The sequence below is a fragment of the Macrotis lagotis genome, chromosome 1 (genome assembly GCF_037893015.1).
Source record: "Macrotis lagotis isolate mMagLag1 chromosome 1, bilby.v1.9.chrom.fasta, whole genome shotgun sequence".
NCBI classification, from domain to species: domain Eukaryota; kingdom Metazoa; phylum Chordata; class Mammalia; order Peramelemorphia; family Peramelidae; genus Macrotis; species Macrotis lagotis.
Genome location: NC_133658.1, coordinates 347,963,758 through 347,989,149, shown reverse-complemented (window position 1 = coordinate 347,989,149; position 25,392 = coordinate 347,963,758). Strand labels below are relative to the sequence as shown.

At 36.0% G+C, this 25,392-nt stretch overlaps 1 protein-coding gene across 5 annotated transcripts in view; it reads left to right on the top strand.

Annotated features, from left to right (window-relative positions):
- Window positions 1-25,392, top strand: part of RALGAPB (Ral GTPase activating protein non-catalytic subunit beta) — a 102,500-nt gene that overhangs the window by 6,110 nt on the left and 70,998 nt on the right. For 4 of the 5 annotated variants that reach the window (XM_074211949.1, XM_074211948.1, XM_074211951.1 and 1 more), the window contains exons 2-4: window positions 8,918-9,133; window positions 10,538-10,740; window positions 24,245-24,408. In XM_074211949.1, the coding sequence (XP_074068050.1) occupies window positions 8,948-9,133; window positions 10,538-10,740; window positions 24,245-24,408 (553 nt within the window). In that variant the 5' untranslated portion in view covers window positions 8,918-8,947. Of the gene's footprint in view, window positions 1-8,917; window positions 9,134-10,537; window positions 10,741-24,244; window positions 24,409-25,392 lie in introns of those variants that run through there. The other variant, XM_074211952.1, reaches the window with a different exon arrangement.

The following is a 25,392-nucleotide window of genomic DNA, read 5'->3' as shown; positions in this document are numbered from 1 at the left end:
TGGTAAAGAGAAAAATATAAAACTATGACTCTGGAAAATCTGAATTTAAACTCCTTGAACAACAGTTTCTTTTACAAAAAGAAATATTGGAATCTCTTAAGATCTTTTGTATGAATTGTCTAACAACAGCAAAATAAAACAAGATTTATGACAATCTCAAAAGACAATATTAAATCATAGACAAGGATATAGATCTAAATCTAAAGTCATAGTTCAAATCAAAAAGACAAGGAAATTTTTCTTGGAGGTAAAGATTGATAAAAATAGTAGCTAGGAAGGATTTAACTTATGCACCTTAAAGATGGTCCATTAAGTGTAAAGTTGAATGCCATTATGCCCTTATAATTGGTACATATATAAAGACACAAAAGGGAAAAATAAGAAATATTTTAAGGTGAAGGTTTTTCCCTTCCATTTTACTTTTCCTCTCTGCACCCCTGCCAAACCAGTTAGGAAATATTTGGATTATAAGTTTTTTAGTTCAATGATTAATAAAGTATTTCAAAGATTAGACTTTCGTGTGTTTTTTCCCCAATAATTTCTAAAAACTATGTAGCAAAAAGATTTTTCTATTAAATTAGTTCCAAAAATTAATTTTTCTATCAAACCATATACTTGGACATTCATGTTACATGACTCGGGATAAAGTCAACTACTCTTAAGAATTTAAGCGTATTTCTCTTTAAAAGTACAGGAGAAACTCTCAAGAAACAGAAAAAATTCTGTTAAACCATTTCAGACTACTGATATCTTGGGGTAAAGGCTAGGTTATAAATTTTGTTGGTTCTTCTAATGCATTTGCAATAGAACCCATTTAAGACTTGATTTTGGAAAGACTTAATTTTGGGGGGAGGGGTTGTTTGTTTTTTGTTTTTTTTGCAAGGCAGTGGTGTTAAGTGGCTTGCCCAGGGTCACTCATCTATGGAATGTTGCAGAATACAGAAGATTTGGGTTTGTTTTTTTTTAAGGTTTTTGTAAGGCAAACGGGGTTAAGTGGCTTGCCCAAGGCCACACAGCTAGGTAATTATTAAGTGTCTGAGACTGGATTTGAACCCAGGTACTCCTGATTCCAGGGCCAGTGCTTTATCCACTACGCCACCTAGCTGCCCCTGATTTTGGGGTTTTTTAGTTCAAAAACACCTATGAAATTCTGCCATAAATATCCTCTTATTCAACAGGATGACAGCTCCTTATATCCTTTGACTCCTTGCTTCTCACCCTAAAATTTCTTCTTATTTATGCCATGTGAAGGAAATTGTCCTTTGTTTGGGAATATGTGTTATGAGTGTATTGTGTGTGTGTGTGTGATCTCAGTAAACACCAATTTCAGGTCCTTCAAGTAGATAATAGTAGTATCCTGAGAAGCAGAACCTACATAGAGTTACCAAGAAATGAGACAGAGTTCTATGTGGAAAAGTTATTAAATTAAGTGTCAAATGGTTTACTCCCCCTCTTTTATCAATTTTTTTCTGGAAATGAGTTTTTACTGAATCTCCTTAACATTGTGGAAGGTATTAAATCCAAGAAAATTCAGCTTCCTCTAATTGTTGATTATTTTTCCCGGTTTTGGGATTTTTTTGCCTTCTTATAAACTGGCAGATACTACAAGATGTAGTTTCCTTAAAGCTCTGTGACAAAAAATTCAAACATTGAAAAATAATTTAATTTGTAATTATTGTTCTTGCCTTTAAAATATATGAAATTTTTTATGACCAAACTATATATACATACATATATATATATATATATATACACACACACACACACACACACACACACACACACACACATACACACACACACACACGTTATTTGTATATTCCTAAAATAACAAATGAACTTTATATCTGTAAAGGGCACTTTAAAAGTTTACATGATGTGAGATTACTTCAGCTTCTTCTTATCTTACTTTCCCATTGTTCTAGGGGAAAATAAAAAATATGCTTTCCAATCCTCATACTTCAAAATATTCAGCACTTTGCCATATCTAAGTCTCAGCCAATTTATAAGGCCCATTATTTTATTGTTGTAGGATCCCCTACTATCACTGCAGATTGCAAGTCCTTCATGTCTTAGTAGAAGGGAATTCATAAATTAACCCCATACACAAACACTATTTTTTTTCTTTTATTAAAGATTTTGAGTTTTACAATCCCCCCCCCCCCCCCCCCCCCCACGGAAAGCAATCTGTCAATCTTTACTTTGTTTCCATGTTGTGCCTTGATCCAAATTGAGTGTGATGGGAGAGAAATCATATCCTTAGGGAAGAAACAAAAAGTATAAGTGATAACAAGATCAGACAATATCAGTTGTTTGTTTTTTTTTTTTTTTATTTCTAAATTAAAGGGAATAGTCCTTGAGCTTTGTTCAAACTCCACAGCTCTTTATCTGGATACAGATGGTATTCTCCATTGCAGACAGCCCCAAATTGTCCCTGATTGTTGCACTGATGGAATGAGCAAGTCCATCAAGATTGATCATCACCCCCATGTTGCTGTTAGGGTGTACAGTGTTTTCTTCTCATCTCATTCAGCATCAGTTCATGCAGATCCCTCCAGGCTTCCCTGAATTCCTGTCCCTCCTGGTTTCTAATAGAACAATAGTGTTCCATCACATACATATACCACAGTTTGCTAAGCCATTCCCCAGTTGAAGGACATCTACTTGATTTCTAATTCTTTGCCACCACAAACAGGGCTGCTATGAATATTTTTGTACAAGTGATGTTTTTACCCTTTTTTTCATCATTTTTTCAGGGTATAGACCCAGTAGTGGTATTGCTGGATCAAAGGGTATACTCATTTTTGTTGGCCTTTGGGTGTACAAACACAATATTTTTATCACCTAATAAGCTCACTTTTTTTTTTGTATCTCTAGTAATTATTGAAGTTGAATATTCATGGCCTTTGAGCAACAACCTTTATCACCACATTGAAATTCTAGAGCTACTGGATTGTAGCTAACAACTACTGCTTCCCCTTAGTTGTTCTTTTACCCTGATTAACAAATAGTAAGAAAGGTGTATTGGGAGGGAGGGGTATCCTGGTATAGTAGAAAATGCATTGGATTAGGAGTTTGATTCCATCGATGAACTTGTTAGAAATTTTAGTGGGCTAGTAATCTTTGTGCGGCATCACTTGATTATTCTGGAGAGGTATAGGAAACAGGAGAGTAAATTAGTAAAACCTGGAGTAAGAATGGGACCTAGCTACCTAGGTTCTTGTTTTTTTACATTAGAATTTTAACTGGAAGTGACCTTAGAGATACCCTAGGCCTCATTAAATTTTTACAGAAGAGGAAACTGAGGGCCTCAAAGGACAAGTGAGTTATATAGCTAATTATTGACAAAACTGGGACTAGAACCCAGCTCCTCTGACTCTTAACACCTCCTACTATATCACATTGCTGAAAAATAAAAATGGGAGGTAACTTCCTCATGTTAAATATGGGTAGAAAATTCTGTCTTAACCATATTTCAAGCAGATCCTCATATGAGTTTAAAATGGGCAAAAGTTAATTTAGAAAAATGAAGATTGGGGTGGCTAGGTGGTGTAGTGGATAAAGCACTGGCCCTGGAGTCAGGAGTACCTGGGTTCAAATCTGGTCTCAGACACTTAATAATTACCTAGCTGTGTGGCCTTGGGCAAGCCACTTAACCCCATTTGCCTTACCAAAAAAACCTAAAAAAAAGAAAGAAAAATGAAGATTAATAAGCTAGTTTCTAGACATGGATGACATTTCTTCCTAAAGTCAAAATATTAGTCTTTAAAAACACAAGTCTAGATATAATTCAAATTTATTAAGAAACAATACTATTGCAGACAATATTTGGATTGGTAGTATCTCATTCTCACAAAATTACAGATAAACTCTGAATAAAACTTTAAAGTTAGTATATTGTATTAAAAATACCTTCAAAAAGCATCATACAGAAACTCTACCCTCTTTAAAAATGTCTGAATATCTTTTTGAAAATGATGAATATACTAAAACTTGGGTCTGAATTATATTATTTAAAATGAACTATAATGTATCTTTTTGAAAAAACTAGCATTCTAATTCCTTCCTGCTAAGAAGAAAAATGCCTTATAAATTGAATAAATGGAGACTTGACCAGATGGAAAGTTGCGTGAAAAATTTGTGACAGCATCATGGTTTAGTATAAAAGGGAATATAGAGCAGAATTCTAATCTCATTTTACATATTTATTGTCATTTGCTAATTGAGTAATTTGGGGCAAGTATTTTATTTACATATGTGTAATGTGTAAAATATTGTGATTTATTGCTAATTTAAAATGGAGGCAGAGTAAGGAATTGGAAAATTATCCTGGAGAAAAGCAAATGTGTTCCTCATTGGAAAACTACCTTAGGATTTTAGTTTATATAGACAGTAAGATCTGTGTTATATTTTCAGCATAGTGACTAGCACATTAAATTAAACAAATCAGTGTTGACAATGATATTTTACCTTATCTATATTTCTTTTTTGAATAGCTTAAAAATTAGTCAGCTTCACAGTATCCTTAGTGTTAGGTAGTTGACTACTGCTTAATTTGGGTTTGGGTTTTTCATCAGCACTTAGTTCTAGTCCTTTGCATATTAGTATAGTAGGTATTTAAGAAGTGTTAGTTGAATTAATGCATGAATCAACAGCTTCATTAAACAGTAGAATTAAACTGACTCTGCTGAGTTCAGCTGAATATTTGTTAATTAATGGAGGTTTTGCAAAATACTTTAAAAGTAAATAGAAATCAGGATACTGTCTTTCGAAGTGATCTGAAACCCTTGGTAATCCTATATTGAAACTACATCCAGTGTTCCCAAGTAGTATCTTCACCATGACCAATCTTCCCTTCCCATCCCAAACAGATAAAAATACTATGGTATTGACCCCACTTACCTTCTCCTAATAGTAATTGTACCAGCTTGGGAAGGACCTCTGGGAAAAGATAATAATAGAAGAATGTTACTGGTGATGTGACTAGCCCACAAGATTCTTATGGGAAGAAAGAGAGAATATTGCTTTAGCCAAAAAATTTTGCTATATTTGATTGATTTTTTTTTCTTAGTTTTATTAGTAAGGCAGTAGGTACCTAGGTATTCATTGAAGGTCAAGCAGTACCCAAGATGATGAGTGTATTAGAATCACAAATTCCTTCTGTCTTCCTCCTTAGAGAATGCCATTCCTATGATCTCTTAAGAAAGTTGGTAAAAGAAGGTATACTAGTGTTCTTAAACAAATGTTGACTGGCATTTTTACTTTTTTTTTAGTTTTTTTTTGGTTTTTTTTTTAGTTTTTACAGGGCATTGGGTTTAAATGACTTGCTCGAGATCACACATCTAGGTAATTATGTGTCTGAGATTGGATTTGAACTCAGGTCCTCCTGAGTCCAGGACTGGTGCTCTATCCACTGTGCCACTTAGCTGTCCCCTATTTTTAATTTTTTCTAATAAAACAATAAGTGGTAACATCATTTGTAGTTGGAATATTTTTTTCCTGAAAGTAACAAAAGAATAGCCTTATTTTAACTGCTTTTTAAAAAGATACACCAAATAATTTTATGACATAGAAAGCAAGGAACTAGCAGAACAGTGAAGTGGAAGGGAGCTAGAGATTGATTCATTTTTGTGTCTACAAGAGAATGACTCTTAAGATCATGATGGGTTTGAAAATTGTGATGGGAACTAGTTGTAAGAATTGGGGAAGTTTAGCCTAGAAGAAAAGCTTGTTAACTGTCTTCCCATATTTGAAGGTCTATATTAGGAAAAATCTCAGTTGAGACAGTCTCAATACTCAGTTGATCTTTTACTCTTTGTGGTCTGTATTTTCCATTCCTTAATAGCCTCAACTATATCCCTAGAATTGGTGTTATCAACTGAGTCTAGACTAGAAAGGCCTTCTCTCTGGCCTAGATGTAGATATGTGCCCTTCCCTTTAGTCCAACTGAGATAAGATCTAACATTTGTAAGAGAAACTTCCCTAAAAACTGGGTGGGGTAGAGTACTGTGTGGTGTAAGTGGGGTGAGAAGTCACAAAGTCTAAAAATGGAAAATTCAGTCAATAAAGTTCTTTTATCAAGATGATGTTTTAACCAAAAACGGGCCTTTCCTACTTGTGACCCTGTCAAGAGAATCTACCCACAATACTCTTTCCTTAGATATTTTTCCCTCCTATTCTTTTTAACTGGTTACCTTTGACATTTAAAGAATTGAACCAAGTTTTAATTGATCTGTCTGTCAGTGGTTATTGAGTTTTTGGCATATTCTCATTTTAGGAAGAGAGCTTCAAAGTAGGGCTATGTCAGCATAGCAGTATACATTGTCCTGGTCTTGTATATATATATATATAAAATTCTTCCTCCTCCTACAGAATGGCAATCCTCCTAACCTCCCACTCCAAGGATTCTGAAGCTACTCTTGGAAGGGGGAAGAAAATGGGGGAGTGAATGGAAAGCTATTTTCTTGGGGATATTAGTAATAACAGACCTTTATGCTTATTAACAGTTTTAGCAGTATTTTAAAGATTTTTTATTGATGCTTATAAAAGTTTTAATTTTATTTATATATTTTATTTTTATATCACCTTTATTTCCTGATGTATCCTTCCTCTGCCCTCTCCATTTCTTATAATAAAGAATTAAAAGGTGGGATGGAATGGGGAGGAGTAGTTCAACATTATATATTTTTTAAAAATCTGAAATTATAAAAAAAATTAGTTGCTTCCCATGGGTTCTGGGTTGGGTCTGACTCAGTCTAATTCTTTGGTTATTTGGGCTTGATACTGAGACAAAATTAGAAATTCATCAGTTATTCAATAGTTAACAAAAAATTTTCTTAACAAATGCAAGACAATGCTATAGAGTAAAGATGTGCTTTGAGAACCCCTTGATTTGATTCAGCTGAATAAAGCTGTCACAAACTATGTAGCATATAAAAGCCCCACTAAGTTCTCATGTGGTTGCTTTGTTATCTAGATGGTAAGGAAGTGAATTCAGCAGTCTGAGCCAACCAAGTCTTGGGAAAATGTTTCAGTACTTTTAAAGGAAAACTAGCCTAACCTACATAGAAGTAGGGCCACTCTGCTCCTCTTTGGTAAGGTCCTTACAGTCTTCTAGAGCAGAGGTGTCAAATATGATATCTGAGAGCAGCATATGGCCCACAGCACTCCTGAATGTGTCCCAGACTAGATTAAATTGTAATTCCATCTGATTTTAATATATTGATGCATTAATAAAAAAACCTGAAACATGTAGATTTCTAAGTCATTATATAACATTATATAGATTCTGTGTACCATTTAGTGGCCCCTGTATTTTTATTTTTATTTTTTTTTTAGATTTTGCAAGGCAATGGGGTTAAGTGGCTTGCCCAAGGCCACATGACTAGGTAATTATGAAGTGTCTGAGGCCGGATTTGAACTCAGGTACTCCTGACTCCAAGGCCAGTGCCCTATCCACTGCGCCACCTAGCCGCTCCCAAGTGGCCCCTGTTTTTATGAGATGACTTTAGAACTGTTACTGGTCAACCTTGACCTCTAATATTTAAGAGGCCTGATATAGGAAGCACTGAAAGAGGAAGATAAAGTAAACATTCAACTAAGTTCCCAAAGTAGTGATCAAATCTGGGAGAGTCCTAGGAATGATCAAATCTTAGATCTAACAGTAAGGTCTACGTAGTGTGAGTGATGCCAGATTTTTAGTTCACAGCAGGTTTCTCAATGTTAAAAAGATAACCATGAGCAGGAGCAATATCAGGAACATCAGATGGTCTATAGAAAATATTATCACACTTTCTGTATAATCATCAAACATTATCACAGGTCAGAAATAATTATCCTGTACTATAGGGTTTTTTCCTCCCAACACTAAAGCGCTGCTATAAACATTTTAGTTTACATGGGATCTTCCCTTTGACTTGTGATTCTCCACCCCCACCCCCCTTGACACACACACAAACACACACACACACACACACACACACACACACACACACACACACACACACATACAGACAAAGATAAAAAAACGGTCTGAAAGTTTAGGATCTTTTTTTTAGGATCTAGATTTTTTTCAGAGTAGTTGGGCTAATTCATAGCTCTATCAAAGTCCCTGTCTTTACCACAACTTCACTAATCTCTTTCTGACTTACTAGTGATTTGGAGCATTTTTATAAAAAATATGGTTATATTTCTTCCTTTGTAAACAATTTAAGCCCTTTGATCCATTGATACATTTATCTATTGGAAAATGATTCTTGATTTATATATTTATATCAATTCTCTCTATATCTTAAGATATTAAGAATATTTGAGCTGAAATTTCACAATACTCCGCATCCCCTGTGTTTTCTCTCTAGGTACATTGATTTTATGCCAAAACTTCTAAATTTTTTGTAGTCTCAAGTGTCTTTTTTTTTTTTTTTGTGATGTGTTTATATAATGTGGTTGGTCATGAATTATTCCCAGAATCATAGATCAGAATGGTGGCTCTTTCAGGTCTCTAATATTTTATCAGTGGAATGAATTCTTTAAAATTATGTATCCAGTTGAAATATATTTTTATGTGTGATAAATGTTTTTCTCAGTCTAATTACGGCCAAACTGCTTTCCATTTTTCTGAATAATTGTTGGAGAGGGAATCAGACCTTGAGTCAGTTTTTTATTCCTCAATTAGACTTCTATATAAGTAATATTCAGAGGATATACCTGAAACATTTAGAAAGAATCCATTGACTTGATTGTTTGCAGTTTGTAGTTCTTAGATTTAAAAGAGACAGTATGATACATCTTCTTGATATATCTTGCTATGAAGCACAACTTAAGTTTTTTATTTACAAATATATATGTTATGGATATATGATATAAATAGATACACATATCTTTTTACAAAAATATATAATTGTTTTTGTTTTCTCAGGTACCATTTGGATAATACTTTAGTGGCACAATGTACTCTGAGTGGCGGTCACTTCATTTGGTTATTCAGAATGATCAGGGTCATACCAGTGTACTTCACAGCTATCCTGATAGTGTTGGACGAGATGTTGCAAATGCAGTAGTACGTCCTCTCGGACAAGCCTTAAATGCCTCTTCAGGGGCTGGAAGTGAAAGTTTGTTAAAAACAGACAAGGAAGTAAGTGTGTTTTTGTGTTCTTGGGTGTCTAAAAACTTGAATGTATTTTCTTTTATAAAAATGAACAGGCATGAATCAATCTGAATATTTCCCTAAACAAAAAATAGAAAAAGAGGACAACATGATATTGTTAGCTTCTACTCTGCACAGCTTACTTAAACTTTATATACTGTTAAAATTAAGTATTGCTGGCTTGTCATGTTTTTAAAAGTATAATGCATCCTACTGGTACAATTATTACTTAACAACATATGGATTTTTCTGTTAGCTCCATTTAGTTTTGTGCTCCACTTCTGAATTATGTAAGTATAATCAGTGGTGAATTGAATCATTTTATTATCTATATTCCCTTCCACTAGGGAATAGGCTCCTATTGTTTTATGAGAAGCCTTTCCATTCCTAATGAGATAGGCATACAACTCAGAGACTAGCTACATTTCAAAATAAAAAGTTCCAGCTTCTGATTCCACTGAAGACCCTAAGTTTCTAAGAGATCACAAGAATGGCATTCTCTAAGGCCAAGCATGCGTTCTCATTATTAAAAAACGCAACAGTCATCATGAGCTTATTGTCTTCATAAAACCAGCAACCTATCCTCAGATAGGTTCTGTTTTTCCAAGGAGAAAAGATAAGTCATAGCTTTAAGATTTCTGCAGAGGAGCTAGATTCCAGGATAGTCTGCAGCTAAGACCATTCTTTCCTTTCCTAAGGTGTGGAGAAAGAATGACACCAATGGAAAACAGTGGGGAGAATAGTGAGGCTGATGGAGGAAGAGATGTCAGAGCTAGGAGGAGAGGTCAGGTCCCTTAGAACTATTTATCTCAGAGACTAGGAAAGTCATGGGGTTTAGGAGTTTCTTAGAGAATCAGTCTCCATTCTTTGAATATGAAAGTGTGAGAGATCTTGGGTCCAACTATGGAAAATCAAGTTATAAGGTACTACTGTGCTAATGGTTAGTGATTGATGTGAATGCATTATTTGAATCTCACTTTAATCCTCATTATTTAATCCTAAAGATGGGTAAGAGACTAGAAAGTATATTTGGAAAAAATGTGACAGTACAGTGGAGCTTGTTGAATTTGTGTGATGTTTTGAAGGAATAGATGGGAGTGTGATTGTTGCCTAGAACTTGAAAGTGACTTGAGCACTATTTTTTAAGAAGTATTATGGTTTGTGCATTTTCAAATGTGCTTTTTTTTTGCTTCCAAGTTTCTGTTTGGAATACATGTAGTAACACATGATTTTTAGAAATTTTATTTCTCAGATTAAATATATATGTGTCAAGATAACTACTGCAGCCCTTCTGATGTAGTGGTAAAAAATAATTGATTTAGCCTAGTTATTTAATTAAATTTGTGTTTAAAGTAGAATAGTAATCTGATGTTGGTATTTTACTTTGCTTAGGTAAAATGGACCATGGAAGTGATTTGCTATGGACTGACCCTTCCATTAGATGGAGATACTGTAAAATATTGTGTGGATGTATATACAGATTGGATTATGGCTCTAGTATTACCAAAAGACTCCATTCCTTTGCCAATCATCAAAGAACCCAACTTATATGTTCAAAACATTTTAAAACATCTGCAAAATCTTTTTGTACCAAGGTAAGAAACAATTTACAGTTGTCTGACTTTACATAATATCATCAAATATTTTTTAACCATAGATTTTCCTTTTAAAAATTTAGAGAAATTAAGCTATTAAAACTTTTAACTGGAAGCAATTATAAATGAAAACCTTTAAACAGATTCCAAAGTGACAGAACTCACCAAAAAAAATAAAAAATAGAGTGAAACAAGTTCTTGAGATATCATGGAGAAATTTCCATAAAGCTCTGTATTACATGGGTAAAAGGGAGTATAGCCTGGTGTAAATGGGAGAGTTGGAAAGCCAGCAGGAGGCTCTTTGCTACAATGCAGCTCAAGCCTTGACTGCAGTGAGGGTTTCAATCCCAGCTTGGAAGACAAGGTTTGAGCCACAGGAATGCTGGGATCCCAGGCAGGAACTTGATTGGGCTACTCTAATGTAAAGAATAAACCACTGGCATCTGAAAAACACCATAGGCAGTGCTATAGGCAAGCGAGGCCTAGACTCTTCTATCCCCCCATCCCAGCACAAAAAACTTGGAATTGTGTCCCCTTTGTTCCAGGAGCAGAGTTCACTTATCAAAATGAGCAAAAAAAAAAAGTGCACGCCATAAAAATTTCTTATTATGAGCATAATTATTTTAATGTTTTTGAGCATAATTATTTCTAAAAATATTTCATTAGTTTTCTAATTATATACAATAGTAGTTTCTACTAATCATTTTCTGTAAGGTTTTGAGTTTTACAATTTTTTCCCCAACCTCCCTTCCCTTCCCCCATCCCCCCACAGAAGGCTATACATTGATCAAAATTGAATATGTTGAGAGAGAAATAATATCCTTGAAAAGAAAAGAAAATATCAGAGATAGCAAAATTATGTTGTACATAAGACACTTTAAAAAAATTGAAGATAATAGACTTGGTCTTTGTTTAAATTCCTCAGTTCTTTCTCTGGGTACAGATGGTATTCTCTTGTCACTTATTGCATTGATGGAATGACCAAGTCCATTAAAGTTGTTCGCCACCCCCATATTGCTGTTATAGTGTACAATGTTCTTCTGGTTTTGCTCATCTCCCTCAACATCAGTTCATGCAAATCTTTAGGCTTCTCTGAAATCCATCTCTCTTGGGCTTCTAATAGAATAATAGTGTTCTATAACATACATATACCACAATTTGTCTAGCTATTCCCCAATTGACGGACATTCACTCAATTTCCAATTTTTTGCTACCACAAACAGGGCTGCTATGAATATTTTTGTACAAATGATGTTTTTGCCCTTTTTCATGAAGACAGGGATAATTAAAACATAATCTCAAAAGAGGAAAGCAGTGACAAAATGCCTATATATGAACCCTCAAAGGGGTTTTTGAATTGATCTCACATCCAAAAATACTTCATGGAAGAACTCAAAGGATTTTAAAAACCAAAGAAAAGAGGAAGAAGAAAAATGGAGAAAAGAAATGAGGAGAATTGTGCAAAATATGGAATTATGAAAAATTGACTGAAGAAACCAATACCTTTAATAGTAAAATTGACCAAAAGGAAAATATAAATCATCTCCTTTAAAAATGACTGGGGGGGGGCGAGCCAAGATGACAGCATAAAGGCAGCATTTCCCGAGGGCTCCAACCCCCACCCACAACCCCCCAAAAAACAAAGGATGGCTCTAGCCAAAGTTTAGAGGGGCAGAACCCACAGAAAGAATGATACATTTTCTCAGTCCAAGACAACTTAGAAGTTCTGGGGGAAATGTGTGCTTCACCAGGAGCAGAGGTTGGAAAAAAAGCTGCAGTGTAGCCCAGCCCAGAGATTACCAGGAACAGCTTGAAGGGGTGGTGAGAGAACTCTGTTGCACCTGGGTGAGTGTGGAATAAGGAGCACCGGCCACGGAATCTGCAGCGAGAATTGGGAGAAAGCAGCCTGCACCCCCCAGAGATGTAAGGGAAGTCTGCAGAGATTTCTCTACTCTCCCAGGGGTAAGACTCTGCTGTTTGCCTACATTCACATATTGCAGTTTGGGCTTCCATACTAAATAACCAAACTGGATCTCTTCTTATATCTTATAGCCCCAGGGCAGAGGGTAGTGCTGTGGTCATCTACATATCAAAGCACAGACTAGAGAGCATAAGACCTTGAAAGAATAAAGGTCCCAGTGGGGTGTGTCATCGTCGCGCCCCCACCCCCCCTCCCCCCCCCCCCCCGCAAAAAACAACAACCCCAAAGCCTTGGATGTGCTATCATTTACTCTTGGGTTGAGGAAATGAGTAAACAGAAAAAGAAGAATCTGACCCTAGAGAATTACTTCAGTCCCATGGAAGATCAAAACACATACTCAGATGATGACAAAATCGAAGCTTCCATATCTAAAACCTCCAAGAGAAATAGAAAATGGGCTCAAACTATGGATGAGCTCAAAAAAGACTTTGAAAAGCAATTAAGGGAGGTGGAGGAAAAATTGGGAGGAGAAATGAAAGTGATGCAGAAAATATTATGAAAACCAAATCAAAAGTTTGGTGAAAGATATACAAAAAAAATACTGAAGAAAATAATGTGTTAAAAACCAGTTTAGGCCTAATGGAAAAAGCAAAACAAAAGGCAAATGAGGAGAAGAATGCCTTAAAAAAGCAGAATTGGCCAGCTGGAAAAGGAGATTAAAAAAAGCTATGAAAAAAATAACTCCTTCAAATGCAAAGTGGAACTAAAGGAAGCTGATGACTTTGCAAGAAAGCAGGAAAAAATAAAAAAGCCAAAAATTAGAAGAAAATGTGAAATATCTCATTGGAAAAACAACTGACCTTGAAAACAGATCCAGAAGAAATAATTTTAAAATATTGGACTGTCTGAAAGCCATGACCAGGAGACGAGCCTAGACTTCATTTTTCAAGGAATAGTACAGCAAAATTACCCTGAGATCCTAGAAGCTGAGGATAAAATAGAAATCGAGAGAATTCACCAATCACTCCCTGAAAGAGCTGTTAGAAGGAGCATATATAGACAGGACATAAGAAGGAGCAGAATATAATGGTATGGTATGGTAAAGGGATGGAGTCAATGGGTGATGGGGCAAAGTACTGGGAGGAAGGAAAAGGAGATGAAGAAGAAGCTGGGCGATTTCACATGAGAGTCAAGAAAAAGTTTTTTCAATGAAGTTGATGTGGGGGGAAGGCAAGGGGGAATGAGTAAATCTTCGTTCTCATCAGAAATGGCTCAGGGAGGAAATGACATACACACTTAATAGGGTGAGGAAATCTCTCTTGCCCTGGAGAAGGATGGGAGGGAAAGGACGGGATGAGGGGGAAGTGGGGAGGGAAGGAGGGAATAGGGTGATAGAAGAGAGGGAAGATCGAGGGAGAGGGTACTCAGATGCAACACACTTTTGGATAGGGCCAGGATGAAAGGAGAGAAAGAGAATAGAGTAAATGAGAGTGGGGAGAAATAGAGTGGAGGTACAGCTAATAATAGCAACTGAGGGAAAAATATTGAAGCAACTTCTCTGGTGGACTTATGATAAAGAAAGCAACTCACCCCAGAAACAGCCATTGAAATCTGAACACAGACTGAAGTATATTTGTTTTGCTCTCTGTTCTTGAAGTTTCCCATCTTCTTGGGGGAGGAGGGCATTTATGTTTACTCTTACAACATTCAGTTTACATCAATGTACTGCAAAGAAACAATGTAGAGACTGTCAAGACAGCCTTCTGGGGGGGGGGATGGAAGAGGGAGAGGAAAATTGTAGAATTCAGAGCCTTACAAAAAATGATGGATACATATTACTATTGTATATAATTGGAAAACAAATAAAATGTTAAAAAAATAAATAAAATGACCAACTGGAAAAGGAATGAAGTCATCAAAAAGTAAAATTAACCAATGGAAAAGAAAACAAAAGCTAACTGGAGAAAATAAAACCTTAAAAATTAAAATTGGACAAATGGAAACTATGCCTCTATGAGACACCAATATTCCATATCAAAACCAAAAAATTGAAAAAAGAAAATATAAAGTACCTCTTGGAAAAAATGACCAACCTGGAAAATAGATCTAAGAGGGATAATTTACGAATTGTTGGTCTATCTGAAAACCACAATCAGAAAATAAGTCTAGGAAATTATCATGAAAAACTGCCCTAGGAGCAGCTAGGAGGTACAGTGGATAGAGCACTGGCCCTGGAGTCAGGAGTACCTGAGTTCAAATCCAGCCTCAGACACTTAATAATTAACTAGCTGTGTGGTCTTGGCCAAGCCACTGAAACCCATTGCCTCGCAGCCCCCCCCCCCCAAAAAAAAACAAAAAAATAACTGCCCTACTGTCCTAGAACAAGAAGATAAAATAGTTTTTGAAAGAATCCATAGATCACCCCCCAGAAAGAGATTCCAAAATAAAAACTTCAAGGAATAATAGCCAAATTTCAGGATATTGCAAGCTGCCAAAAAGGGGCCAAAAAAAGAAGCAATTGAAACATCAGGGAGTCACAGTCAGAATTACTCATACTTAGTAGCTTCAACTTTAAAGGATCGAAAGGCCTAGAATATGATATTCCAGAAGGCAAAGGAGTTTGGATTACAACTAAAAATCAACTGCCCTGAATAGAGGCCTTACAAACTTACCTGTTAAAAAAGACCAGAACTGAACAGAAAATTTGATCTTCAAATACAATACTCAGGAGATGCATGAAAAGGTAAATGGAAAGAAAAAAATGTTAGTAAGAATAAGGAAAAAAATTTTGTAAGACTAAGCAGGAAGAACATCTGTAATGCTTGACTGTTGGGATTCTCTTAGGAAAGTTGAAAGGAACAATTAGACAGGTGTGGGTATTTCTATTAGTATTACTGAAAGTGGGTATTCAGAGTATGGATATAAATTGATCAAACTGTGATGATACTTAAACTCATGAGGGTTATCTTTCTATTGAGACAGCTAGAGGGAGGGTACAGGACTGGACCCAGGGTGTAGGTATAAATTGATTGTGATGTGATGATGTTTATGACTTTTGAGAATTGTACTTCTATCAGAACACTTGAAAGGAATATACCTTGAACAGAGGATATGGATACAAGACAGGTATTAAAAAAACAAGACTTGAAAATAGGATTATACCAGGAGAAGAAGATGGAGGCATTAGAAGATAATTAGCAACTCATGAAGAGTCAGAAAGAGCCTATTATAGTAGAGGGAAAGTAGGCAGAGTATAAACATTGAGTTTACTCTCATTCAATTAGGCTCAAAGAGGGAATGCTATATATTCTCAATTGGATTTAGAAATTTATCCTACCCTAGAGGGAAGTAGGAGGGAACAGGAGAAAGGATAGCAGCAGTGAGACAGGGAGCAATCAAAAGCAAAACATTGGTGAGGAAAGGGATAAGGGGAAAGGAGAAAGAAAATTACAAATAGGGGGAAGATGATGGTGATGTTTTTGTCCTTCATTCTCGAAGAAGACCATGATACCAGGAAAGTGATGTCATGCTGTGCTAAATCACCAGACTCACTTACTCCTTCAGAGTCATCTGGGTCCAGTGACCAGATATGGTCAGGATGACTGCAGATGCCCCTGAATTCGAGGCAATTAGAGTTAAGTGACTTGTTCAGGTTCATACAGCTAAGTCAGTGTCAGTTATCTGAGGCCAGATTCAAACTCCTATCCTCCTAACTTCAAGACCAGTGCTCTATCCACTGTGCCATGTAACTGTCTAGCGGGAACATAGGATGCAGAGAAAGAAAAAGGTTTTTTTTTTTAAGATTATTTATTTTGAGTTTTACAATTATTCCCCTAATTTTACTTCCCTCCCCCCACAGAAGGCAATTTGCCAGTCTTTACATTGTTTCCATGGTATACATTGATTCAAATTGAATGTAATGAGAGAGAAGTCACATCCTTAAGGAAGAAACATAAAGTAAAAGATAGCACAATCAGACAATAAGATATCAGTTTTTTTTTTAAATTAAAGGTAATAGTTCTTAGTCTTTGTTCAAACTCCACAGTTCTTTCTCTGGGGACAGATGGTATTCTCCATTGCAGACAGCCTATACCACAGTTTGCTAAACCATTCCCCACCTGAAGGATGTTCACTTGGTTTCCAATTCTTTGCCACCACAAACAGGGCTGCTATGAATATTTTTGTACAAGTGATGTTTTTACCCCTTTTCATCATCTCTTCAAGGTATAGACCTAGTAGTGATATTGCCGGATCAAAGGATAGGTATGCACATTTTTGTTGCCCTTTGGGCATAGTTCCAGACTGCTCTCCAGAAAGGTTGGATAAGTTCACAGCTCCACCAACAATGTATTAGTGTCTCAGATTTCCCACATCCTTTCCAACATTGATCATTGTCTTTTCTGGTCATATTAGCCAGTCTGAGAGGTGTGAGGTGGTACCTCAGAGATGCTTTAATTTGCATTTCTCTAATAAATAATGATTTAGAGCAGTTCTTCATATGACTAGGGATTGCTTTGATCTCCTCATCTGTAAATTGCCTTTTGCATATCTTTGACTATTTGTCAATTGGGGAATGGCTTTTTTTTAAATTTGGCTCAGTTCTCTGTATATTTTAGAAATGAGTCCTTTGTCAGAAATTCTAGTTGTAAAGATTGTTTCCCAGTTTACTACATTTCTTTTGATCTAGGTTACAGTGTTTTTGTCTGTACAAAAGCTTTTTAATTTAATGTCATCAAAAATCTCCTAGTTTGTTTTTAGTGATGTTCTCCATCTCTTCCTTAGTTATAAATTGCTTCCCTTTCCATAGATCTTACAGGTAAACTACTCCTTGATCTTCTAGTTTGCTTATAATATTATTTCTTATGTCCATATCCTGTATCTATTTGGGATCTTAACTTGGTATAGGGTGTGAGATATTGGTCTAATCTAAGTTTCTTCCATACTAACTTCCAATTTTCCCAACAGTTTTTTTTTTTGAAGCAAGAGTTTTTATCCCAATAGCTGGGCTCTTTGGGTTTATCAAACAGCAGATTAATATAATCGTTGCCTGCTATTGTACCTAGTCTATTCCACTGGTCCACCACTATTTCTTAGCCAAGACCAGTTAGTTTTGCTGACTGATGTTTTATAATATAATTTTAGGTCTGGTAGGGCTAAGTCACCTTCTTTTACACTTTATTTCATTGAATCCCTGGAAATTTTTGACTTTTTATTTCTCCATATGAATTTACTTACCACTTTTTCTAACTCATTAAAGTAATTTTTTGGAATTTTGATTTGTAGGGCACTATCCATGAGCATCTGATATTTGCCCAGTTATTTAAATCTGATTTTATTTGTGTGAGAAGTGTTTTGTAATTGTTTCAAAAAGTTTCTGAGTATACCTTGGCAGGTAGACTCCTAGGTGTTTTATATTGTCTGAAGTTACTTTGAATGGGATTTCTTTTTCTAGCTCTTCCTGCTGTATCTGGCTGGTCAGATATAGAAAAGTTTTATGAGGGTTTATTTTATATCCTGCAACTTTGCTAAAGTTGCTAATTGTTTCCAGTAGTTTTTTTGGATGATTTCTTGGGATTCTGTAGGTACATGTCATCTACAAAGACTGAGAGTTTTATCTCTTCCTTCCTAGTTCTAATTCCTTCAATTTCTTTTTCCTTCTCATTACTGAAGCTAACATTCCTAAAATGATATTGAACAGTAGTGGTGATAATGGGCATCCTTGTTTCACCCATGATCTTATTTGGAATGCCTCTAGCCTATCCCCATTGAATATAGTGCTTGTTGATATTTCAGATACGTATTGCTTATTATTCTAAGGAACTATACAGTTATTCCTTTTCTCTCTAGTGTTTTTAGCAGGAATGGGTGCTGTATTTTGTCCAAAGCTTTTTCAGTATCTATTGATATAATCATATAATTTCTGATAGGTTTGTTGTTGATATAATTAATTATACTTGATATAATTTAATTATACTAACAGTTTTCCTAATATTGAACCAACCCTGCATTCCTGGGATAAATCCTACTTGGTCATAATGTATTATATCCTGGTGATTACTTGTTGTAACCGTTTTGCCAAGATTTTATTTAAGATTTTTGCATCTATATTCCTCAGGGAGATAGGCCTATAATTTTCTTTCTGTGTTTTAACTCTTCCCGGTTTAGGTATCAGCACCATATTGGTGTCATAGAAAAAGTTAGGCAGAGTTCCATCTTTCCTTATTTTTCCAAAGAGTTTATATAGAATTGGAACCAGTTGTTCCTCAAATGTTTGGTAGATTTCATTTGTGATGGGGCTGGGTGACCTGCCTGGGGCTGCACAGCTGGTGATTGTTGGGTGTCTGAGGCCAGATTTGGACCTGGGTGCTCCTGGCTCAAGGGCCAATGCTCTCTGTCTGCCACCTGGTCACCCCTTAATTTTTTGTATTTTTTTTTTTTTGGTTTTTGCAGGGCAGTGGGGTTGGGGTGGCATGTGCAGGGTCACATAGCTGGATGATTGTTGGGTATCTGGGCTCAGGTGCTCCTGGCTCCAGGACTGGTGCTCCATCCATTGCGCCACCTGGCCATACCTACAATTATTATTATTATTATTATTTTTTAATTTTAATTTTTTTCTCTCCCCTTTACTTTATTGCTCATGCAGGTCTATGTTTTTTGGGGGAAGGGGTATTGTGTTTATTCTTAAAAAAGAATATTTTAGGGAGTGGCTAGGTGGTGTAGTGGATAAAGCACCGGCCTTGGAGTCAGGAGTACCTGGGTTCAAATCTGGTCTCAGACACTTAATGACTACCTAGCTGTGTGGCCTTGGGCAAGCCACTTAACCCCATTTGCCTTGCAAAAAAAAAAAAGAATATTTTAGTAATGTATAAAAACATTATTTGTACAAAATAAGAATAAATAAATAAATAAATGCTTAAAAAACAAGAATTCATTTGTGAATCCATCAGGCCCTGGATATTTTTTTCTTAGGGAGTTCAATGATGGCTTATTGAATTTCTTTATTCTGAGATAGGGTTGTCTAGGTATTTAATGTCCTCTTCATTTAACCTGAGCAACTTATATCTTTGTAAATATTCATCCATTTTGCTTAGATTGTCAAATTTATTGGCATAGAGTTGGGCAAATTAATTCTGAATTATTACTTTAATTTCCTCCTCATTGGTGGTGAGTTTACCTTTTTCATTTATGATACTAGCAATTTGGTTTTCTTCTTTCTTCTTTTTAATTAAATTGACCAGAGGTTTATCAATATTATTGATTTTTTATAAAACCAACTTTTGGTTCTGTTTATCAATTCTATGGTTTTTTTTATTTTGATTTTATTAATTTCTCCTTTAATTTTTAGAATTTCTAATTTGGTATTTAATTGAGGTTTTTAATATTTTTTTCTCTATTTTTTAGTTGCGTATTTAGTTAATTGATTTCCTCTTTCTCTAATTTATTCATATAAGTATTTAAAGATATAATATATCCCCTGACAACTGCCTTGAGTGTCTCCCATAGGTTTTGGTATGTTGTTTCATTATTGTCATTATCTAGGATGAAATAATTCTTTATGTAATTTATTGTTTGATCCACTCATTCTTTAAAATGAGGTTATTCAGTTTCCAATTATTTCTGGATCTGGATCTCCCTAGCCCAATATTGCATATGATTTTTTTTGCATTATGATCTGAGAAAGATGTATTTACTATTTCTGCCTTTCTGCAATTATTAGGTTTTTATGTCCTAGTACATGATCTATTTTTGTGTGCCATGTCCTGCAGAAGAAAAGGTATATTCCTTTCTATCCCCATTTAATTTCCTCCATAAGTCTTGTCATGTCTAGTTTTTCTAACAATCTATTTACCTCATTTACTTCTTTCTTGTTTATTTTATGATTTGATATATCTAAATCTGTGAGTGGGAAATTGAGGTCTCCCACTGTAGAGTTTTGCTGTCTGTGTCTTCCTGTAGTTCTTTCAGCTTCTCTAAGAATCTGGATGCTATACCATTGGGTATATACATATTCAGTATTGAAGTCACTTTATTCTCGAATGTTACCCTTTGGGGGATATAGTTGATATAGTTTCCTTCTTTATCTCTTAATCTTATCTATTTTTGCAGCTGCTTTGTCTGAGATAAGGATTGCTATCCCTGCTTTTTTCAGTTCAGCTGAAGCAAAATATATTTTGCTCCAACCTTTTTTTTTTTTTTAAAGGTTTTTGCATTTAAGTGGCTTGCCCAAGGCCTCAGAGCTAGGTAATTATTAAGTGTCTGAGGCCAGATTTGAACTCAGGTACTCCTGACTCCAGGGTCTGTGCTCTATCCACTGCACCACATAGCCACCCCAATTACTAACTCTTTATTGCCCTCCATGCTATCTTCCCTTTGTTTGTATTTTCCCCTCCCTCCCCCCTTATCCGTATTTTGTTTCTGAATATCATCTCTATCTAAGTCATAGAAAATCCTGAGTATCCATCACTTCTGGCTAAGTATATTCTTTCTGATAGTTACAATTCTCAAGAGTTATGAGAATCTTTTTTTCCATGCTGGGATATAGCCAGTTTCATCTTATTGGATAGCAGGTTTTTTTCCTTTACTACCCTCCCCGTTTTTTTTGTTTTTTTTTTTTTGTTTTTTTTACCTTTTTATGTGTCTCTTGGAGCCTCCTGTTTGATGTCCAGATTTTCTATTTAGCTCTGGTTTTTTTATCATTAATTGTTGGAAGTCTTCCATTTCATTAAATGTCTATCTTTTCCCCTGAAAGAGAAGGCTCAGCTTTGCCAGATAGTGGATTCTTATGTGCATTTCAAGCTCCCTTGCTCTTTGTGTTGGGGAGGGGGCTGGTTCACAGGGGCTTGGTGTCAGGATCCCTAGAGGCTTAACTCACTGAGTGTAATATCTTCAGCTGGCCAGTAGGTTGTGCTAGAGGTTTTGTTCTCCGAGTGTAATATCTCCAGCCTGCCAGTAGGGGGTGCTGGTTGATGTCTCTGGAGTGTCTGTGACCTTGATTGAGGCCCCCTCCCTTGGCCTTGAGAAGGTGTTTGATGCTGTTAAATACTTTTGTCTTTGATCAATAGTGGACTATACTGGGGTGAGGTGATCACTCTCCCTATTGTTAGCCAAGGTGGTTCTGCTGCTTGTCCTTAGCCTGGGGCAGAGGTAGTCTGTAATTGTGTTTGTTCTTCACCTGAAATAGAGGTGTGGACTCTGAGTTCCTCCAGATCAGAGCAGCCCAGGGATAGATACCTGCAGTTCTGCTCAGGAACTCTGTCTTTAGCCCTGCAAGCTCAAGAGGGTCAGCCCACCTCCGATGCCTCTGCTCCCTAATTGACCCAAGCTCCCGCAGTGGACCAGGCTCTACCCTGTCTGCTGATCAAGCTGTTCTAGTTCTTGGGCCCTCAGACTCCTGGGTTCCTAGGCTCCAGCCCTGCCACTAATCAGGCTAATCCGTGGCTGATCCAGGCTCCCAAGCTCTCAGTGGTCCAGTTCTCCCAACAGAGTCCGCTCTCTGCCCTTTAACTCACCCGTGATCTCGGAAGACAGATCCTGAGGTGGATGTTCTTCCAATGGATTTTCTTTCTGGGTTTTGTCGATTGATTTCTGTTAAGAAGTTTGGTTCATATTTTTTATAAGGAAAGATAAGGAGACTTTAGAACTCTGCCTGTGTTCTCTCCGCCATCTAGCCTGGAAGTCCCCCAAGAAAAAGGTTTTGCACAGATAAGACCATTGCAACCAAGATCAGAAGGAATGCAGAAAGCTGGGAAACAATTTTTACAACATGTGTTTCTGTAAGAAATAATGAGTGGATAGACCTTTTAAGAACCTGGAAAGACTTGCATGAACTGATGCTGAGTGAAATGAATAGAACTGAATCAGGAGAACATTGTACACAAAACAGAAACATTGTGAGACAGTCAACTATGATGAATCAGCTCCTCTCAGCATTTCTGAGATTAAGAACAATTCTGAGATACTTGTCATGGAAAATGCTATTTACACCCAGAGAAAAAACAATGGAATTGGAATGCAGAGCAAAGCATGCTAATGTTCACTTTTTAAACCTTCTTTTGTGTTGTCTCTTTCTCTTTCATGATCTTTTTCCTCCTTAGCTCTAATTCTTCTTTCACAACATAGCTAATATGGAAATACGTTAAACATAATTGTATATATACAACCTATTGTCCACTGCCCAGGGAAGGGGTGGAAGTTGTAGAAAAGTGTAGAACTCATAAGCTTGTGAAAGGATGAATGTTGAAAACTATCTTTGCATGTAAGTGGAAAAAATAAAGACGGGAGTAATAAAAAATTTAAATTGTGCTACTACTTTTAGGACATTCTGCATGAGTCTTGATTCCATCCAAATTGGACTGCTTACCATTAGCTGATCTTATCCTGTCTTATTTTTCCTCTGTACCTTTGCTTTATTGTTCTTATTTGGGATGGACAGCTCTCTCCTACAAGATTGTTAGATTTTGGAAATCAAAGTATCTTTGATTTCTAAGCACCTGACACAATTTTCCATATACACTTTCCATAGATAGTAGACGTCTAATACTCTATTGGGGATGGAGTCGAGGCAATCAGGGTTAAGTGACTTGTCCAGGACCACAAAACTAGTAAGTGTCAAGTGTCTTGAGTTGAGATTTGCACTCAGGGCCTTCCAATTCCAGAGCTGGTTCTCTATTCACTGTGCTACCAAGCTGCCCCTTAATGCTTTTTGAATAAATGATGTAACTTCTTTGATCACAAAGTTGATTTTATTCTATTTAAGGATGGGATATTTATTTCCATAGAACACTGAAATTAGTTTGAAGTTTGAAATCAACTAGACCAGTCCTCTCATTTTATAGAACAAAGAATTGAGATCAAGGTTGATTTAATCAGAATTCCATAATTTGGATTTAGAAACTAGTTCTCTTGCTTGACAATACAGTTTTACAATAGAGTTTTCACTCTACCATGCTGCTTCCCTTTAAGAAATCAAGATTTAATTTGTTCAACAGAATCAATATATATTAGGTTTTAGGTTTTAGGATGTGTGTTCTCTGAAGATCACAGGCAGGAACATTTTGTACAGGTTTTTCTATAAAAGATGTAGAATGACATAATGAATGGTATTTTCAAAGGCAAATATACAAAAAATAAACTCTTTAGGCAAGTGATTTTATCATCCTGTTAAGGCAGAATATGTAGCATTAAATTAGCTTATGTGAGGAGCTGTGATAATATAGTATCTTTCTGATGTACTAAAAAGAGTAAAAGGTTGGAACTTGAAAAAATCTAGATACTTATATAGTTAATGTGTCCAGTAGATCATCCTTCTCAAATATTACTTGTCTTAAGTTTTGGACTGGTACTACATCTCAACCATAAGCTTTAGGTACCTGATATAAAGGAGGCCAAATTGACATTCCATTGTGAAAGCTTAAGAGATGAACTTGCTTATGTTGTCTGTTTTAGCATGATTACAAGGGAGTATTTTCCAAGTTAAAAAATCTTAGGATGGCTCCAGTATTCTGTATGGTTGATTTGCTTCTTCTCAGGAAAAATAAACCACAAATCTAATTATTTCAGTTATGTTGTCTGTTTTCTCTGTAGGCAGGAACAGGGGTCCAATCAGATTAGGCTATGCTTACAAGTTTTGAGAGCTATCCAGAAACTGGCCCGGGAGTCAACCATCATGGCACGAGAAACATGGGAGGTTTTATTATTATTTCTCCTGCAAATTAATGACATTCTTTTGGCAATGCCAACTGTTCAAGGTATGTGGATTTGGGGGGGGGGTTCATGATTTTTTGGTAGGGTTTTTTAAGGTTCTGTTTTTAAAATAGCTTAAGTCTGGTCCTATTCCTCAACCATATTGTAACCTTTGAACACATCAGTGTTAGAATTAATGACCAGTAGCAAAAATGTCTGAGAAAGTGCTTTGTTTGAAGATGCATTTCTTTTTTCTTTTTCTTTTTCTTTTTCTTTTTTTAGGGTTTTATAAGGCAAATGGGGTTAAGTGGCTTGCCCAAGGCCACACAGCTAGGTAATTAAGTGTCTGAGACCGGATTTGAATCCAGGTACTCCTGATTCCAGGGCCGGTGCTTTATCCAGTGCACCACCTAGCTGCCCCGCATTTCTTTCTTTTTTTTTTTTTAAAGAATTATTTTATTTATTTTGAGTTTTACAATTTTTCCCTCTACTTTCCTTCCCGCCCCCATCCCCCATAGAAGGCAGTCTGTTAGTCTTACATTGTTTCCATGCTATACACTGATCTAAGTTGAATGTGATAAGAGAGAAATCATATCCTTAAGGAAGAAAAATAAAGTATAAGAGATAGCAAAATTACATAATAAGATAATAGGTTTTTCTTTTCTAAATTTAAGGTAATATTCTTTGGTCCTTGTTCAAATTCCACAATTATTTCTCTAGATATAGATGGTTTTCTCCATTGCAGATGGCCCCAAATTGTCCCTGATTGTTGCACTGATGGAATGAGCAAGTCCATCAAGGTTGATCATCCCCATGTTGCTGTTAGGGTGTAGATGTTTTTCTCTGGTTCTGCTCATCTTGCTCAGCATCACTTTATGTTAAGCCATTCTTCAATTGAAGGACATTGCTTAATTTCCAATTCTTTGCCACCACAAAGAGGGCTGCTATGAATATTTTTGTATAAGTGATGTTTTTACTTTTTTCCATAGTCTCTTCAGGGTGTAGACCCAGTAACGGTATTGCTGGATCAAAGGGTATGCATATCTTTG